The sequence below is a fragment of the Psammomys obesus genome, unplaced genomic scaffold (assembly GCF_907164565.1).
Source record: "Psammomys obesus unplaced genomic scaffold, mPsaObe1.curated_primary_1811, whole genome shotgun sequence".
Classification (NCBI taxonomy): domain Eukaryota; kingdom Metazoa; phylum Chordata; class Mammalia; order Rodentia; family Muridae; genus Psammomys; species Psammomys obesus.
The window spans coordinates 9,844,270-9,866,001 of NW_026594428.1; the positions used below are offsets into that span (position 1 = coordinate 9,844,270).

The 21,732-nt window shown below is 34.6% G+C and overlaps 1 protein-coding gene across 4 annotated transcripts in view; it reads left to right on the top strand.

Annotated features, from left to right (window-relative positions):
- Positions 1–21,732, top strand: part of Cdh18 (cadherin 18) — a 618,087-nt gene that overhangs the window by 518,192 nt on the left and 78,163 nt on the right. For all 4 annotated transcript variants that reach the window (XM_055618993.1, XM_055618992.1, XM_055618994.1 and 1 more), the window contains exon 6: positions 3,200–3,387. In XM_055618993.1, coding sequence (XP_055474968.1) covers positions 3,200–3,387 — 188 coding nt within the window. The remainder of the gene's footprint in view (positions 1–3,199; positions 3,388–21,732) is intronic.

Genomic DNA, 21,732 nt, shown 5'->3' on the forward strand with positions numbered 1-21,732 from the left:
CCCCCCCCCCCCCCCCCCAGGGGAGGAGCAGTCTGTTAGGCCACAGAGGAGGACTTTGCAGCCAGCCCTGAAGATACCTGATAAAACAGGGTCAGATGAAAGGGGAGGAGGTCCTCCCCTATCAGGGGACTTCGAAAGGGGCAGGGAGGAGACCAGGGAGGGAGTGTGGGGTTGGGGAGGGAATGAGGGAGAGGGATACAGCTGGGACACAGAGTTAACAAAATGTAACTAAAAAGAAAAATAAAATAAAAAAAAAAAAAACAAAAAGAAAAAAAAGAAAGTAAAGAAGGCAGCCAGTTTCTCAGGTGGTCTCAACAAAATGATATGCCAGGTCCATTGAGACTTATTACCACCAACAGCATGCAGTCCAACAACTTGTACCAAAGCCCCAGCCTGCAGTGTCCCTTACTTGAGCTTGTGGTGCACAGCTCATTTACTTGGATGAGGTAGAGACCTCATCCTTCTCTTGCTCTTCAGCCCTGCACATTCACTTATTCCACTACTTTACTCTCTTGGCACGAGAATTTCAAGCAGGATGGCACTAACACGCTGAGTCTTTCTTTTCAATTAAATAAAATAATTTGGAAAACTGTTGCTCTTGTTCTGCTATAAAGATTTTCCAGTAATCACCATTGACCCCACTGGTGAATCTGGGTGGATTTCAGTATTTTATGCTGAGAAACTTTTAAATTAGTGCTTCAGACTCATATCTTGTTATAGATAAATTGGTGGTTGTGCTGGTGGTGGCCTTGATGACAGTAGGTTCCGTGTATCCAGACATTCATCAAGTATTCCTTTTTAGTGTTTTACTACCCTTTTGGAATTCATTACTGCTTTCTTGAATCCCACTGGTGGCTACTTTAAACTCCCTCTTTTTCTTCTCTAATTTTTACATTTAAATCTTCTCTTTCTTACTTTTTCTTAGTGTGGTTAAAGCTTAAAGAATTTTTTTCTTTCTCTTGAGGTAAATATTTATTTGAAACATACTTTATTGTAGTTTTCATTATTCTGACCTGATCTTTTTGGTTTATTTTATGATTTACATTATGTGTAGCTGATATTAATAATAATACATATTTTATTGTTAGCACCATATAATATATATATTTCAAAAATTACAAGTAATTTTTTGGCTGAAAAGTAAAAAGGATAAGTACAAAGTGTCAATTTTAAACATAATTGTTTATTTGCATTAGGTTAGTTCTTTGATATTTTCATATCCACTTGTTACCAGTGGATAATTTTAATACAATGGTCACACACATGGTGCTAGTAAAACTAAATGGGTCACAATTTAAAAAGCAATGAATCTAGGGAAGGATCCCAGAGTAATGATGAAGGGTTATTTGGAGTGTAAAAGGAGATAAAAGAAGACATAGAAAAAAATAGTAATGAGATAGTAACAGTAATGAGAAAGCATTTAATACCCATATGAAACCAGGTATGGATGATGTCCTTTGGAGACTCAGAATTAGAGAAGATTTAGATACTCCCATAATGACATACCACTATTTCAAAGTTGACACATTTTGTATGACTGGTTAGTTTTCTTCCTAGCTGGACTCATAACCAAATAATATGCTTGATGACTTTTCTTCTCCAGCAAACTGCATGATATCTTAGAACTCCAAAAAACTGAACAGTGAGGAGGAAGTGTCCTGTTTAATTCCCATTTCATTACTCTATTTGATACCACTAACATGCTGTGTCTTCAACACTAGAACCCCACTATCTGTGTTCTGGTGGACAACCAATAGAAATGAGAAGAACCTGAGCTGTTTTGGCAGCATCTGATCTCCCTAACCCACAAGTCATTCAAAGTATGCCACAGCTGACAAGATAAATTTCATTTTTTAATTCAAGGCTTCTGCATGAAAAGTTCTGTCAGCCATGCAGAGTATGTGCCTTGTGACCATTCGACTTAATAGGTTGTTTATCATTTAGTTACAAGATATTAGGTTTCCATTTTCATAGCCTCTTTTGTGTGGCTTTCTTCCCCACTATCCTATGACAGCACTCTCTCTTGGTCTAATTTTCCCAAACCTGATATCCCTTGCCACATCTATTTTCACTTTGCCTGAATTTTAACATTCCTTCTTCCTTAGGTTACACCCTTCTTCCTAGTCTTCTAGATATTTTGCCTCACAGGAACTCCAAGTTAAATACATAGGAGTAGATATTCAAAGCTTGGCCACCTAAGAGGGAAAATTTATGGCATACATTTTTCTGTAATTGTGAACCACACTCAGTATAACTGTCTAGTTTCAAATCGTTATTTGCATATTATATTTTTAGGATTATTGCCATAATATTGGTAGAATAGTTTATTTAGTTACATTTATATTCAATAGCCTTAGTGTTTATGATATTCTTTTGAATGTCTTAATGAAATATATTAATATATGTATTTTTAATTTTAATAACCACTTAAGTTATTATTATCATTCATTTAAAGTACACTAATGAATAATTTTAGGAACACTGCTCATGTCAATAAAACATTCAGTTCGTTTTGTTTACAAATTCTGAACAATGATATTTATGATGTGAGTTGGTTTTGCAGACAGTATAAACACTGTCACCACTGAAGCCACTGACAACTGCTCATAATCTTGTGTAATAGACTTCCATATTCCAATTGTTTTGCCTATAGTTTAGCAGATATAATTTTCCTTGTAACCATTATGTACTGCTATAAAATATTTTACAGATATAATTGAAAATATTTGATAAATAGCTAAATATATTTACAAGTTTTTCTATGGTATTGATTACAATATTTAAGTAAGTAAAATATTCATATAATGCTTAGCTTCATTTTCTGGTATGTTTTTTTCTCCTTTTTCCCTCTTTAACTTTCAAGCATACATGCACACACACACACACACACACACACACACATACACATGTAGATACATATTTGATTTGAATTTCACACTAATGTGAATAAAATGATAAATTTGGTTTACTTATGCTTGACTAATTCAAATTTTATTCAACATAAATAATTTTTCTATTTTTTGGTATTGTAGAAGAAAATTTTATAACAACCTAATAGGAGAGTTTAAAAGATTAAAAGAAATCCAGTTCTTTCTATATATGTTTACTTGGTAATACAGATAAGGTACTTGTTATTTTTTATGAGATATGTACTTTATGAAAATTATTGTAAGTAAATTAAATATTAAATCTTTTCCAGAACACTATCAGCTGTATGTCCCTGAGTCTGCTCAAGTTGGTTCAGCTGTTGGGAAAATCAAGGCAAATGATGCAGACACAGGCTCAAATGCAGACATGACTTACTCCATCACCAACGGAGACGGGGTGGGGATATTCTCCATCTCCACTGACAAGGACACCAGAGAAGGAATACTCTCCTTAAAGAAGGTAAACGAATAAAAAATACTGCTAATTCTCATCGATCCTCAATACTTCCAGGAATCATAATTTGGCAGAAATATAAAAAAATATATTAAAAAAATTCTTGTAATTAAAAGGAAAAGTGTAGTGTTTTATATTTTCTTCTATTTGTGAATAAAAAAACTTCATTTAAGGCCATCTTTCTCTCACTCTACTGTTTATATTAATGATTCTTCTCAGGTACGGCATATCCTTTCTCCATGGAAATAATCCATCATCATGAGAAATTTAAATTTCTCATCATACACCCAAATCTTTATTTCATTATTCTATTTTCTCCTAAACCCATGTCCTCCCCCAAAAAAAACATTCCAGTAAGTTTGCCAAACATTTGTAGTGCTTTTACTCTGAGATGGAATTAAATTTTAATATTTGTTTGTGTTTGAATTTTTAGATCCTCTATAAGGAATGTATATTTGTATGGTAGGAAGATTTGATATAGAGTATACTATTAATGTATATGTGTGTATACACAAACATTTTTGAGTACATATACATGCATTTGAATATGTATATTTTTACATATTTATATATGTATGTGTAGTTATATTCATCATATTTGTAAAGTCTAGACTCAAGGATTTTACATAAAATTTCAAGAGCCATACTTATTTTTAATTAAATTTTTATTTTTTATATTAATTATACTTTATTCATTTTGTATCCCAGATCTAGCTCCCTCCCAACCCTACCATTTCTCCCCCATCTCCTCCCATGCCGCTCTCCATGTCCACTGATAGGGGAGGTCTTCCTCTCCTTTCATCTGACCCTCATTTATCAGGTCTCATCAAGACTGCCTGCATTGTCCTTGTCTGTGGTCTGGAAAGGCTGCTCTAAATTTAATTATTTTCACATCACTGCCAGTATTAAAATACCCTTTACTGGCTGCGTTGGTCTCCATAAGGAGCTCCTGTTCACTCTGGACTGCAGAGATTGATGCAACAAAGACCATGTGTAGAGAGGACCTAGAACCCCTGCCCAGGTGTCGCCCATAGTCAGCTCAGTCTCCATGTGGCTTCCCTAGTAAGGGAGAAGAGATAATCTCTGTCATGAACTTGGTTGTCTGCTCCTTGATCACTTCTCTGTGGTGGGGCAACCTAACCAGCCCACAGAGGAAGAGGATCCAGGAAGTCCTGATGGAACCAGATAGGCTAAGGTCAGACAGTAGGAGAGAAGGAGTTATCCTATAAGTAGACTAACGGAAAGGGATAAGGGAGGAAGAAAAAGCAAGGATGGGACCTGGAGTAGAGAGGGGGCTACAAAAACGATAAAAATTGAATCAATTATAAAATAATAATACCCTTTTAGATGTTATAAAAATCACCATTCATTCTTTTGATGACATTTTAGTTGTTTTTTTTGTTTGTTTGTTTGTTTGTTTTAATTTAGGTGCAGTTCATTACCTTTAATCTTTACTTGAGGGGCTAGAGAGATGGCTCAGTGGTTAAGAGCTCTGTTTGCTCTTCCTAAGGACCCGATTTCAAAGCCCAGCACCCACATGACAGCTTACAACTGTCTGTAACTCCAGGCCTGACACCAATGCACATAAATTAAAAATAAAAATAAAAAAATATATTGTTTAAAAAAATATTTACTTGACCCGATTATGGTATGTCAGAGAAATTTGGGCAGAAGTAAAACCTGAGCAAAATACATACAATGATCTCTTCACTGATGAAAATTTTGCCTTCTCTCTGTAAGGTGAGTGGCTTAATCCTTTATATCTTTGTCCATCCATTTTGATCTCTTTACATTAATGTTCCTTTTATTCTGCATTTTTGCCTTGTGCCTCATCTTTCTTCCAAATATCCACCATTTTCATCTTATGACTCATTGTATTACTTTTTTCTGCTTTATCATTCTGAATATTTTTCTTCCACCTTTCTCTAAATTCATGTACAAAGAACACAAAAATCTGCTTTCCAAAATACTTATGTTTGTGCAGCAGAATTTATTATTTTAGGATAACAGATTTATTATGAATGTTGCCATTATCTGTGTTATAGCATTCCACAGTTTAAATCATTATACCTAAAATTATCAACAAACTCTGATACATAGTCTTGTTTTACATCATTAAGAAATAAAATTTTGTTTTAAAGTGATGGAACTTTTAAGTCAATCATATGAAACTATTAATTACATATCTGCTCTTTATTTTTAATTTATTTTCTACCTGACAATCTTGCCCTGCAAACTTAACTAATACATTCTGTTTTCCTATTACAATAAACTTGAGTCCTTTTGAAATTCAAGAAGAACACAGACAATTACCATGGAAAGATTACAAATCTTTAAATAAATTCAGATTTCATCTTGCTATGATGGTAAATTTTAGAGTCCTAGTATCTGAGATAACGTATGTTTTCAAGAAAATATATAATGGGCCTGGGTATTTGATATTTCAGAAATCACCGAGGTAATTCTCCTGTAGAATAAGTCCAGAAATGGGTTGAGAAAAAATTTACTCGAAGTTAAAGATGTTGAAATGAATTTTTCAATCTATCTGCCCATGTCACTCATAAATTCTCTTTGTCTGCAACAGATAAAATATTTTCTGATTCTTCTATTATAAACTTTATATTTACACAGCATGAATATTGTGTTGCTATGAAAGAGTAGGAATCAAGAATTTTGTTAAAAATTAAGAAAGATATCACCTTGTTTGTTAAGCTTTTTAGTACTATAGGAAAGGTTATGAAACAAAGTAATATTAACATTTTGAGATATTATAATTTTAAGGAAGGATGAAAACAGTCCCCCTACAGAAGGAACAAAGATCAGTAGAGAATGAGAATGAATTCAACAGAAAGTCAAGAGAATCACTGAATTTAACTGGACAAGGTGGTACACACTTGTCATCCCATCACTCAGGGAGACAGAAGTAGGAGGATCTCTGTAAGCTCAAGGCCAGCCTGGTCTACAAAGTGAGTCCAGGACAACCAAAGCTGCACAGAGAAACCTTGTCTCGAAAAAAAAAAAAAAATCAAAGGGAAAATTAAAAAGAGACTCATTGCTTGTAAGAGATGCACGGAGAAAGGGACTATCTTGAAAGAAGTGAATCAATAGTAGAAAAAAATGATAGTTTATTATAGTATGCATACTCCTAAGAAAAATAAAAGACAAAATAGAGTCAGATATATTTATAACAGTCTATCTATAGGATGCTTGCATTTAGGGTATTCAAATTCTGAACCTTAATAATCTTATAAAATTTAATATAATGTTGGTGCCTTCGTTAGGATTTCATTGCTGTGAAGAGACACCTGACCAAGGTAACTCCTATAAAGATCAACATTTAATTTGGGATGTCCTACAGCTTCAGAGGTTTAGTCCATTATCAGCATGGCAGGAAGCATAGTGGCATCCAAGCACGGTGCTGGAGAAAGAGCTGAGAGTTCTAAATCTTGATTCCCAGGCAGCCAGGAGGAGACCATGTTCCATTCTGGGTGGAGCTTAAGCATATATAAGAACTCGAGGCCCACCCCCACAGTGACACACTTCTTCGAAGAAGGCCACAAAAACTCTAACAAGGTCATACCTTTTAATATTTCCACTGCTTATAGGCCAAGCATTTTAACACATGAAACTGCAGACCATAACTATTCGATCCATAAACATTGGATTTTCAGAAATAAGGCTATGAGTAGTTCGTTTTTCTGTACCATAAAGGACAAGTACTTTTTATGCCAATAAGCACATTGATGGGATCTTACCACCCAAATGACCATAGTTAGTTAATTTTACACAATAAGCAAATGATCACGTTTGCATATTTACTTGACTATATTGTGCTTTCTAGTCATACAGATGGATATTTAAAAAGTATTACAATTGGATAGATGTTAGTGCGGATGTACTGAAAATAGTGTTGATACTTCTAATTGTCTTCAATCTGAGCTTGCTTTTCTAGCTACATTTCCTCAGAGGTGAATAAATATTAGCACTTATAATATTTTTAAATCCTCAAATTAATATCAATATCTCAGTTATTTTGTTGTGGTGCATTTTATAAGTAGTTGCAATTTATAAATGAACTTTGCTCTTTGGTGTGTTTTGGCCTTCAGAAGACACTGGTTCAGGTACAGATAAAGCAGTCCTTGAAAAACTGCTTTTTATTTAATCTCTAAGGCAGCTCGCCTTAGTTGTCAAAGCAGAAAAGCTAATCTCCTCAAGATCAAAATCAGTGCTGCTCTATAAATCAGCAGCAGGCATACTGGCTGATCCCAATCCGTATCATCCCTTCATCAGGAAACTGCCAAGTTGAATCCACTGATGCATTGCAAGGCACATTGTAACTCCACCTTGATAAGTTTCATTCATAGTTTAATGGAGCCTGACTGGGTGGGAAGGCTAGAAAGATAAGGTGGAATGAAAGTTCCATTCATTCCTCTAACAAGAACATCTGACAGGGAAGGAGGGATTCGGTCTAGTACTCTTTCAGAACCCTTTATTATGGTCACTCTGGAAAAAGGTCTCCTGTACAAAACATGTTTAGTTATTATTGTTGTTATTTGATTTATTTAGAATTTTATTTGTGTGTATTTGCCTGAATGTATTTATATGTACCACCTGCATGCCCGGTTACTTTGGAAGTGAGAAAAGGCCATAGAATCACTTGCAAGTAGAGTTGTCTGTGTTTATGGATCACCAAGGAAATTCTGGGTATCAAATCTAGATCCTCTACAAGAACAACTGTTCTTAACAAAGGAGACATCTCTCCAGCAGCTGTCATTTTAAACTCATGATTCCAGGTTTAGTTGTCATCTTAATTATCTTATTAACTACTGTTTTCACAGGTGTGTATCTTTTTCTATCCAATTTCACTTTCTATACATCTATTAATTGAAAACATAATTTCTTGTTTTTATTTTTATTTTAATACATGGCATTTTATTCATTCTTTGTCTTCACATAAATAAAAGACAAATTCATCTTAGCCTTTTTTTTTTTTTTTTTACTATTCCTCAGAAAAGTTGTAGATGCACCTCAACTTAGCTTGACTACTCCTTCCTATGAAAGCTTCATAGGACAACAACCTTGATTAATTATATCATTTCATGCTCTGGATCATAACAGGCTATTTTTTCCTTGTTATTATGTATAGCTTTTTGTCTGTTTCATGTTAGCTTTAGAAATATAAAATTCATACAATATTCTTTGTGTTCTTTCTTATACCATAACTTCTCTACCTAGATCTTTCCTATCTCCTCACTCATCAAGTTCCTGTTCTTTCTTACTTTAAATAAGAAAAACAACTGGGGTTGTTTCCAGCTTCTGGCTATTACAAATAAAACTGTTATGAACATAGTTAAGCAAAAGTCATTGTTGTGTACTTGAACATATTTTGGATATGTGTCTGGGAGTGATATAGCTGGATCTTGAGGTAACACTGTATTGTCATCCTCTGTGGCCTGGCAAGGCTGCTATCCCCTCAGGGGAAAAGGGGAGGGTCAAAGAGCCAGCCACTGAGTTCATGTCAGAGACCACCCCTGTTCCCCTTACTAGGGTAACCCCACTTGGATACTGAGCTGCCATGGGCTACATATGAACAGGGGTTGGAATTTGGTGTCTACTTCTCTTTCTTCTTGCTTATATTTAGTCTGTCACTACCACATAAAATTCTTGAGAATGCTGTCTTTGTTTCTTTGAGTTCATATGGACAATTAGTCCTGTCATGTCTGGAAGACACTGTTTTCTAGGAGTCATCCACCATCTCTGACTTACAATCTTTCCATCTCTTCATCTGCAAAGATGCCTGAACCTTCAGGAAGGACATGATTATGACATTTAAACAAGACTGAGTACTCCACTCTCTATAAACTGTATATTTGTGGATCTCTGTTAATTCCCATCTATTACTCTAAGACCCTTCTCTAATAAGGGTCAATTAGTGCTCTGATTTGTGGGTTTAGCAACATGTAATTGCAAATATTATTGCTATGCTCCTTTAACAGATTAATAGAATACATTGTCCCCTAGAGCCAATGAGCTATCTATTTTTGTTGGGTTTGGCCTTTTTTTATTTTTTTGCCTAATTGATGATGTCCGATATGAGTTCCATCTAATAGAGTCAGCCTTAAATCTATTCTTCTGTAAAGTGGTTGGTTAGCCCCATAACATTTATTGCTCTTTTGCACCACTGTATCTTACAGCCAAATTGCTGTCGTTAGTCACAGGGTTATATCTGGTTGATATTGATAATTACTTTCTCTTCTGTTATAATACATAGTAACTTCCAGCATCTTCGATGCTTTTTAGTAGGGATGAAGCTTTCAGTTGGGCACCAGCTTTATTTCTCTGTTCAATTGCATGAATGATATAGTTAGCAATAGGGCCATACTGCCAGGTTTTGAAGGATAATTAAAAGCATTGGTATTGATTAGCAGCTAGTGTTTAGGAGACAGGGTTTATGTTATATCATCTGTGAATTAATCCACATTTATCCTCTTAATTCACAAACTCATTTAAAATATTTAATATAATTTTATGTATCTGGATGTAGTTTATGCATATAACCACTATGTGAATGTTATATGTTTAATGCCTACAAAGGAACTGCGATCTAATCTAAGAGAAATAGATGATACATTTTCTATTTTAATCTTAATAGGGTTATGTCAGATAATGTATCTATGGTCTTTAGAAAATTGCGTTTATTGAGATTCTTATAGTTATTCTTTTTCTTTGAGTGTGAAAGAATAAGGACTATGCTGTTCTTATTTTTCTATGTATTTTATGTACCACAAAGAAGCAAATAATACAAAAAGCTATCTTTTAATGTACACAACCAACACAAAGTAATTATGATTTTTACATTGTGATTCTAATACATTGTTCATTATGAACAATTGTTTGCTATTCTACTTTGGAAAACTAAGCTAAACATTATTTTATACTTAGGAGCTACTAGCATCTGGGAATTTATTTTGATCATCTAGACGTAATACAGAGTAGAGTCCAAATTTCAATTCGATTGACTGAATTACTGTATTCCTATTATATTTGATGGAGAACTACTGCTGGACAAACTGAATTCTTGATATTTACCTTTAAGCATGACCACAAACCTGAAATAATGAATCATATGACACCACTAAATGTTCATTATTGTCTTTAATACCTAAGTCTTAGCATAATAAAGTTCAATATCGGGAAACTGTTAATCTCATAATACAATGTGATTAGCTGAGTTTTGTTCATTCGTGAATACTAATACATTTTGATATTTTGGCATGTTTATGCATATTCTACTTAAAAATATCATATAACTATATACATATTATATATGCACATTATACAATCATCCATGCACTTATATAATGTTGAATCTAATTACATATACAATGGTTGTTTGAAATGAGAGGTATTTGATTTTTCCATGTTCAAGTGACAATAGTTATACATGTAATATGAGTTATTATTGATACTAGACTTATACAAAAATGAATGCTCAATTTACAGTTGAGAGAAATCTATAATAGGAGAGTGTATATGCCGGGGCCAGCCGGGCAGAGTCGAACAGTTCTTGAGTTGGGAGTGAGGATTAATATTATTTAAATAAACACACAGCACACAGGAAACTTTTTTAAAGGTCCAGACTCGACAGCCACAGCAAAAGGCAGGCTGCTGCAGCAAGCAGTGCAAGCAGCAAGTCTCAAGTCTCTGCCTCCAGCCCTCTGTTTCCTAACATTTAGATTTCCCACATTATACTTGCTTTTTGTGAAATCTTAGGTCTGGTTCATGCTCCACGTCCTCTAAACTCTCTCCTCCAGCTCTGCTCTCCTTGTGCTTTCTTCTGGAGCTCCTCCTCTTTCTCGCCCCTTCCTGTTCTCTAGCTCCTCCCCTCTTTCCTGTCCTCTGGCTCCTCCCATAGCACAACATTGTATCTAGTTGCTTATTTGACTCCAGTTTACACAAGAGTCGGCCTTCTTCTGCAGTAACTGTCGGCCTGTCTTTTTATTGTAGAGTTTCTAAGCCAGAGTAGAAATATCTCAGAACAATGGTTTAATTTGCACAAGGAGCCTGAGGAAGAGGTGTGATCCTCACAAGCTATCCTACCTGCTGTCACAAACAAAAGGAGATGGACTTGCAAGTTCTCCTGCCATTAGTAAAGGCCTCCAAAAGCCATCTCTCCACCGAGATTTAAATATCAAAGCAGGCCACTGGAATCACTGCTGATGACACTTATATATGAATTCTAGTCTCCATTGAAGATCTTCTACCCTGGAAAAATAACCTCAAAGAGCACTACAAAGCAAGGTTCAGACAGAGTAGCATTAGTTAAATTAATCCTAATGTTTATATATCATAATTAAAAATGCAAACCTTGAGGAAAAATATAAGTAATGATGATGCTGGTTACTACTTGGGGTTTGACTGTTTTTCCAGAATTAAAATCAAATTTTAATACATGGAAATGGAAGCCTAAATTAGTAATTATCTATTTAACATGAAATGTAAACCCTAATGGAGGTATAGTATACATAAAGAAACTTCTATGAATCTCTCTTCTATTGCCTTTTAGAAGAGAACCTTCAGTTCTCCTTATATTCCATGAAAATTCTCCAATTAGGTCTTATTGGCTAGATAATAATTTCAGTATCCATATGCTCTTCAAGGTAAGACAGATGAAAAGGAAGAGCACACAAGTGTGATTGAGAGGACAGTGGAAGAGATTAACGAGAAACTATTAAAATGTCCTAAATATACAAAGCTAGATGGAACAAGATGAGTGTGATGGATGAAAACTATCTACATTAATATGAAATGGATTTATATTAAGAGCAAAAGTGCTGCATTATATGTGAGAAAGAGCAGTGATATGTAAAGGCAATTATTAAGAGTAATGAGATAAAATTAAAGAAACTAAAATCTATGAAGATCACACTGAACTCATTGATAATGAGGTGTTAAATTAGAATATTGGGTAGTAGCTAAAAAGAAAAAAAAAATTGAATTGCCTGTGTAGGGCAGAAACCAAGATGATAAACTTGTCCCAATGTTGTTAGTTTCAAAAATGTATAATTATTTTTTTTACTTTTTATTTTGTTAATTACAGTTTATTCAATTTGTATCCCAGCTATACCCCCTCCCCATCCCCTTCCAGTACTGCCATCCCTTCCTCTTCTTCTCCTATGCCCCTCCCCCAGTCCAATGAGGGGAAGTCTGTGACAGGCTCTTGTCCTGTTCCCTGTTTTCTCCCTCTTCCAATGTCAGTCTTATTTGCCTTTCTCAATGAAGAAAGATTAACTATCAAGAAATTATAAAAATTACTAAGACATCTTGTAATTAGAAGTATATTGACTCAACTTATTTTAAATTTAACAATTAATTGTTAAAAAGAGGATGAATGGGCTATTTTATTCAAGGACAATATATGGCCAGAAAGTCTAATTTTTTATATTCATTCATCTATATTATGCAATATTATTTTTTATGCTGTTAGATCTCTCTCCAACAATATGACCACATCCTCAAATTAAGAGTACACAGTATGATTTCATAACATAGACTAGAGTCAAATAAAAGGGGAGGAGGTCTTCCCCTATCAGTGGACTAGGAGAGGGGCATAGGTGGAGAAGAGGGAGGGTGGGCAGGAGTAAGAGGAGAGCAGGAGGGCTACAACCAGGATACAAGTTGAATAAATTGTAACAAATAATAATAATAAATATAAAAATTAACATAAAATAACATTCAAATCAGTTATAGCTTACTTCTACTAGGAAATTTCTCAATTTTTATAACTTCTGATTGCTCATTTTTAAAAGAGGAATAATTGAACAATTAATTAAATATCAGGATTAATCCATTTATGTTAATCATTTAGGTTACATGCAGCTGTTGACATTTCATATTTCAGAAATATATGAAATTTTGCATAACCAAGTGAAATAACATGCTAAACACAGGTATATTTAAGAATGATGAAAGACTATTAGTCACTTTCAATGTTCTAAATACAATTTCAGATATATGAAATATGAATATGAGTTAGATAATTGATTTCTTGTGAGGAAAAGTACATAGAAATTAATTACAATCAAAGTATGAGTGTAATATAGTATTATTCACTTGTCCTTAAATTGTTTTTAATCTCAGTTTATTTATGAAGACCTCCATTGAAGAAGTGGGAGAATGTTGGGGAAATTATGTTAGATATCTCTGGAGAAGTATTAGCAATAATCTCAGGAAACAACAATGACAAAATGCTTTATATCTTTTTAACTTTCAAGTATGAGGACTACTAGTAAAAAAATATCTATCATTTTGTTATACAAACACATATATAATTTCAAAAATAGATACAAGCTAGAGATAGTGCTTACTGGGTAAACAACTTTCTAGATAAACATGATTACCTGAATACGTATGTCCAGAAGTCCTCTATATTTAACACAATAAAACATGAACATAATCCAAGGATTTCTATGATGAGAAAGCAGGTGAAGACAAGAGAACACTTGGAAGGGTGAAAGCCAATAACACTGATTTATATAACCATGAGAACTAGAGATATTTAGCTTTCAAACCATATGTAAGATAAGGAACAACCCCTTATCCTATGCACTTCACTTGGGTGGTGGTAGGTTCATTCCCACACTCACACACAGATACACACAGTAACCCACAGAAAGATTTAAAAATAAGGTAAACTCTGTGTGGAAATGTATCACTTCTGTGTAACTACTTGTGGACTGGAAGAAAATGGCCTGCCAGAGCACTGATGACAACTGAAATTAGGGTCAGGGGTAGAGATGAGTGTGATAAGGGTGTTAACTCTAAAATGCACAAATAATATATTTTATAATGCAGAAATTGTGTAGGAAGCAAAAATAAAAAACAACCCATCAAGTGTTTTACAAAATACAGTTAAAAATAAAAGAAAGTGAAACAAAGTACGTAAATCAAGTTTGTTTCTGTAAGAATAAAATGATTTAAAGGGCAGAATATAAGCAATGCTGACAATCCATAATGGAAGTAGAGAAAACAAATCATCTATTTTACTTATTTACTACCTTATTGTGTTAATATTTGCTGTTGAAAAGGTGTAAATTGAACAGAATCTTAAAAAAGTAGAGTAGAAGTAAAAAAAAAAAGGAAAAATACATACCTTTTCACAAATATCAGAAGACTTTTATCTGACAAAACCAGAGATAATTGAAACATAGTAGTTAAGGTTATATAAGTGGTGATGGAAGCAAAAGCCCCAAGAAGACATATGTCCATCATGATAGGTTCACAACTAAAATTAGAAAAGAAAAGAAAGTTGTAATTCTAAAGCCACTAATTAATTATGAGCATGTAACATGCTCAAAAAATCTATACAAATTAGGGCACAAAACAACAATAAGAAATCAGTATTCTAAGCACTTTTCAGCACATTCGACTTCTAAATATACTATGGTCCAAAAATGAAATAATAAAATTTGATGAATTAAACACATGTTTAAAATTGGAAGATAGGAACAAAATGCTAACACCAACCAACGGTTAGAAAAAAATAATTAATTTTAGTAAAATGAGAATTTATAAATAGAAGAATAATAAATTCATTTTTCCTATATCAATTTTATTAAAAAAATAAGTATTTTTCTTTTGGTAATGTCAAATGTTTCAAATAATTTGAAACAAGTCATTGACTAATACAAGGGATTAAATGTAAACAGACTTTTAATTTTAATTTTTTAATATTATTTACAGGTTATTCACTTTGTATCTCAGCTGTAGCCCCCTCCTTCATTCCCTCTCAATCCCACCCTCTCTCCCTCATCTCTTTCCATGCCCCTCTCCAAGTCCACTGATAGGGGAGGTCCTCCTCTTCTTCCATCTGACCCTAGCCTATCAGGTCTCATCAGGACTGACTGAATTGATTTCCTCTGTGGCCTGGTAAGGCTGTTCCCCCTCAAGGGAAGGTGATCAAAGAGCCAGCCATTGAGTTCATGTCAAAGACAGTCCCTCTTCCCCTCACTAGGAAACTCACCTGGACAATGAGCTGCCAAATGTTAAATCTGAGCAGGGGTTCTAAGTTATCTCCATGCATGGTCCTTGGTTAGAATATCAGTCTCAGAAAAGATCCCTGTGCCCATATTTTGTGGTTCTATTGTTCTCCTTGTGGAGTATCTGTCCGCTCTAGGTCTTTCTAACTCCCACTTCTTTCATAAGATTTCCTTCACTGTGCCCAAAATTTGGTTATGAGCCTCAGCATCTGCTTGAATACCCTACTGGATACCTGGTCTACCTGGATGTGTACATGTAGAAAAATGCAAATAGATCCATATTTATCACCATGTACAAAACTAAATTGCAAGTGGATCAAAGACCTCAACATAAAACCAGACACACTAAATAGGTTAGAAGAAAAAGTGGGGAAGAGCCTAGAACTCATTGGCACAGGAGACAACTTCCTGAACAGAATACCAACAGACTTTAAAAAAAGAAAATAGAGTTTATATACAAAAGAGACCTACATTTTACAAGCCAATTAAAAAAGAAAATGTGTATAAAATATGTGGGAAAACAGGACATTCTGCCTCTGTTTTGGAGAGGACTGTCATACAACATTCAATTAGCTGAAGATAGATTGGTACAAACGTCTGTACATAAACTTCAAGTCATTCTTTTTTTTGGTAATCTCTTTATTATTATTATTATTATTATTATTATTATTATTATTAATTACACTTTATTCATTTTTTATCCCCTCATAAGCCCCTCCCTCCTCCCCTCCCAATCCCACCCTTCCTTCCTTTTCTGCATGCATGCCCCTCCCAAGTCCACTGATAGGGATTTCCTCTCCTTCTTTCTGATCTTAGACTATCAGTTCTCATCAGAAGTGGCTGCATTGTCATCTTCTGTGGCCTGGTAAGGCTGCTCCCCCCTCAGGGGGATGTGATCAAAGAGCAGGCCAATCAGATTATGTCAGAGGCAGTCCCTCTTCCCATTACTATGGAACCCATTTAGACACTGAACTGCCATGGGCTAGAACTGTGCAGGGGTTCTAGGTTATCTCCATGAATAGTCCTTGGTTGGAGTATGAGTCTCTGGGAAGTTCCCTGTGTTCAAATTTTCTTGTTCTGTTGCTCTCCTTGTAGAGTTCCTGTCTTCTGCAGCTCTTGCTATTTCCCACTTCTTACATAAAATTCCATTCACTCTGCCCAACAGTTGGCCATCAGGCTCAGCATCTGCTTTGATAGTCTGCAGGGCAGAGGCTTTCAGAGGCCCTCTGTGGCAGGTTCCTAGGTTGTTTCCTGTTTTCTTCTTCTGGCTTTCAGAGGCCCTCTGTAGCAGGTTCCTAAGTTGTTTCCTGTTTTCTTCTTCTTCTGATGTCCATCCTCTTTGCCTTTCAGGGTGGGATTGAGCATTTTCGCTAGGCTCCTCTCTTTTGCTTAGTTTGTTTAGATGTACCGATTTTAGTGGGTTTATCCTATGTTGTATGTTTATATGAGTGAGTATATACCGTGTGTGTCTTTTTGCTTCTGGGACAACTCACTCAGGATGATCCTTTCCAGGTCCCACCATTTACCTGCAAATTTCATGATTTCCTTATTTTTCATTGCTGAGTAATATTCCATTGTATAGATGTACCACAATTTCTGCATCCATTCTTCAGTTGAGGGGCATCTGGGTTGTTTCCAGCTTCTGGCTATTAGTCATTCTTGCATGTGCTTAATAATCCAGATCTTCCTTGAATTATGGGCAGTCCTGTGGCTTTTTTCCTTTTTTATATTTCCAACAATTCTACATGGACCTCAACTTTTGGTTAGCCTCTTACAACAGCAGTTCCTTAGGAGCCAACATGACAGGTGACCCAGGACTTCCCTAAGAGAAGCAAACTTGCACTTGTAGCAGTAAACTTGGCTGTCCTTCTGCAGGGATGGCAAGATGCTCTGGAGTGTATAGAATAATTCCAATGTCTTCATTTCTGGATTGAGTTTTCTTTCTTTGATGTCAGTCTTCTTCAGTCTGATGAGAAGAGTCTTGAAATGAGACACAGCAAAGAATTGGAAGGAGGAAAGAAAGCTTGCTCATTGAAATACAATAAATTAATTTTTGTTATTAAGAGAAAAAAGGATAAAGCTACAATATTTGAAAAATTCAACCTATATGTTTTCAATAACACATAAATTTCATGTAAACCATGTTTTATGGGATTTTTTTTAAAGTAAAAAAAATAATAAAGTCGTATCAACCAAGTTTGATGTAAGGAAATTAGAAATTCATGACTAAAACCTCTCACTACATCCAATTCTTCTAATTCTATCTGATCTGAAAAGGCAGATAAATCCATATCTATTTTATCATCAAACACATTAAATAAAATGATGCATCATTTCTATTGCATGTTTCAATATATCCAATCAATGTTTCTTTCATTTTAGGATTGTTACACTCAGAAAGCACTCACTTAGTTACTTGGAACAGACAGAGTCCCTCTGTGCTTTAACTAAGGAGAATGCTAGACTGCATTCTCCTTAGCATCTGACTTTATTTCCTACTTGCTTCCTCTCTCTTCTAGAGTATTATTTCTCAGCCTGTAGGTCACAGCCCTTTTGAGAATCACATATCAGATATTTACATTTTGATTCCTAACAGTAGCAAAATTACACTTCTGAAGTAGCAATAAAATAATTGTATGGTTGGGGTCATCACAACAAGAGGAGCTGTATTAAAGGGCCGCAGCATTAGGAAGCACTCTTCTAGTACTTTTCAAAAGGTCTTGGGTTATATAGGTCTCCTATCCCTGTGTATGTGGCAACAGTACCTCAAATTACTTACAATTCTCAATTAGAGTAATTATTGTAATTTAATTTAGTACCTGCTTGCACATCCAAGATTAACCTATCCTTCACACATGTATATATATATATATATATATATATATATATATATATATATATTTACACACATATGTCTACACGTATGTGTGGGTAATAAGTAGGCTCATCATATACATATATGTCCATTTTAAATACACATATGTACCTATGTATATGTCTGTATACATATATGTGTGGGCCTACTTATTACACATATAAATGCATATATATTATGTGTGTGTGTGAGTGTGTGTGTGTGTGTGTGAGTATTTCCAGGTCACAAATAAGCTACCATATATAAAATCTGTATCTGGTTCTCCAAAATTCATGTCTTCCTCATACATAGAATAATCCCACCTCAACACATTCATAAACCTAAGTGTTCTACAAATTTAGTACAAAGTCACCTATCTTATCATCTAAATCTAATGCTTGTGAAATTATGAGTATGTTTAACACTAGGGCAAGCATCTTTATCTGTAGACCTATAGACTTAGAAAATAAACCTTTTGCAATCAAACGCTAGTGCTAGGAGAGAAACAGAATATAGTTAACATGCTTGGCATCTTGAAGTTTGGGAAATGGAAGGAATAAGAAGTTTCTACTCTAAAACAAGTTTAAAATCCGCCAAGGTACATTTCATTTGATTTCAAGTCCTGAGGATAATCCTTTATGGCTCAAACCAGTTCTCTGCGCTTGCAGCTTCACAGTTCACTGACTCAAGCTCAGTGCTTACATTGTCTAAAATCTATGTTTGCCTTGAAAGGAATCTTTATTACCCATAGCAGCCAAGTGGAGATTCTTGAACAAAACTGCTGGTTTCTCTGCCTGGTTGTTGAATTAGAGTGCAATTGGAATGCCTAGACATCAAGTGATGGTTTAATTACCAGTAATGCCTGAGCATACACATAACTTAGAAAAAGCCAGGGAACAGTTTTCCATAACGTCTCTAGAATGAGTAAAGATTCCTTTGGCTTTCTAGGTGCCTGTGGTTGTCTTTCAAATGAGGTGTGTTTCTTGGCTACAAAAGACTGTTGTTAAATCTCAATCAATCTCTCCCTCTGTGTGTGCATGCACATATATGCATATTCATCTGCATACCAAGGTATATGTCTGGAGGTCAGAGGACATCTTCGATTTCCAGCAACTATAAAACAGTTACAAAAGAGCTCTAGTTTATCATAAACAATCACTACCTTTACACTTATCATGGCTTTATCATGTTGGTTTTTGTTGTTGTTATTGTGTAGGCATTAACTGCTGCTTTTAGTTTACAAACTCCTTGATTTTTCATCTTCTTTGCTTTTCATTATACTTCAATAGTTCAGGTGAATTTCCCCTTTTATTTCTTTTCAGTATGATTTTTTTTTATTTATGTGACTTGGTAAATACGTTTTACTATTTCTAACATACTGTGTTTGATTGATTACATTTGGGATAAAGAAATTTGCTAGTAGCTAAGGAATATTAAGCTCCATAGACAGATACTATACAGATTCTAAAAATCCAAAGATTTGTAGTTTTTAATTTCTAAATGATGGGTAGTTGTACATGTTTACCCCAAGTTACAATAGAGGTAAATAATACATTGTCATATTTATAGGCTTCTGTGATTATATTCTTGGTGTTATAAACCTAATTTTGTAATATGCAGAATAAATGAATGATTATACTTCCTTCCAGTTTTTCTATAGGTACAATTCAGTTTTATCAATTATTGTCCAGAAAAGAAACACTTAATATGTACCCATTTGCTGTGGTAAACCTCTTTAAATTTCTGACCCAACCTGAAATTATTCTCTCTTTTCTTTGTGGCTGCAGATGGTCCCTATCCAGCCATCTGCCAGTCCTGGCAAACAAGTCTCCCAGGATGATTATCACTGCCTGGAGGTCGTTAAGCTTATATTAGATGATCATCAACATGAAACCATGTGTCCACACAAACAGCCTGTACCTTACCATTAGGTGGGCATCAAGACATGTGACATCTATTTTATCCAAGGGATCTGCTAGGAAATGTTTGATCTACCCTCTTCAATACACAGTTTGATAGTTACATCAAAATAAACTAAATGTGACCGAAATTTTCTTCACTAATTTCAGTGAGTAGAAGGGAGTAAAATTCTACAACAATGAACCAATAAAGATAGATATTTTAAAATTCAGTGTTGTGAAAAAAGATGCACTAATAACTACTAGCAAAGCAAAGGCAGCCAGAATTTTAGAATGATAAGAACATTGTTCATAAAATTTTCCCCAAAAGTTAAATAAATATTATAACAAACAATCATATTAAGTAAATATGAGGCCTCTTGGCTTCTGATTCCTATCAGTGACATATCCAGATACAGTTAGTTTGGTCTAGATGTAAAGAGGATGGTCTCCATCCACAATTCTTTGTTGTTATTGTTTTTTTTTTTAATTAAGTGTTTTTGAAATGAGAAATCAATATTCTTTATTGAAGTAACATTTTAATGGAGACAGGAAATGGATGTATACATATAAAGGTACAAAAATAGCAAGCGGGACACAGTGTGAAGAAAATAGTCATTACCATAAGAGAAAGTGGGAAGAGATGGGAAGCAAAAGGTATTGTTTATATCAAGATCCTAGCCGCATTCTCAGCTAGGTGACATGTAGTCCTAGTATGAGCTACAAAGGGCTCAGGAAGTTTTCAAGGTGGAAGGAGCAGCAAATGCTGAAGTCTTGAGGCAGGACAGACCGGAGGTCTTTCTCCATTGTTTAGCCAACCAAAAAGCCACACGTAGCCTCTGGAGTAATAGTCTTTTTGTAAGCGACATAATTATTAAATAAAATGAAATATCCATGTTTTAGAGAAAAGCAAAACATTATTTCTTTAAACTTCTGACTGTCTTAGTTTTTGTTCCATTTTATTGAAAAGTCTACTGGATGGCTCATTTCTTTCCTTAGAATAGATTTCTGGTCATTCTGAAAATGAAGTCTTACTTCAGATGGTGGCATATGAACACAATTGTAAATTTTACTCATTGTATTTGAGCACTAGTGGCTAAAACTACACTACCCAAAGCCACAATTTCACATGCTCAGCACTTCAGCTCTCCAGGTGGTACTGTTATTCTAATGGTTCTTTAAGAAAGAAACAAAATTCTAAAAAGGATGTCGAGCTGAAAAATACCAATAATTAGCAAAAATATTTTACCTCCCAAGACTGATGCATTTGAAATCTGACGAAATTTTTTTTTTGCTTCCTCTGCTTTGTCACTTTCCAACATTCTGTTAGAAACATATGAACATATATGAACAGCCTACCAGCAACTGCCAGATAACTTCATGAGAGGTGCTTCAGCATGTTATGCTTGGAAATGCCTCATTATATACTTCTGATTTACCTATAAATATGAGTAATAAGATTTGATAAAATTACACCTCTTTCAACAAAGCAACAATTTTTATTATTTTGAAAATTTGCTTTTAACCAGGAACAGTGAACAAGGAATAGGGTTCTTGTTTT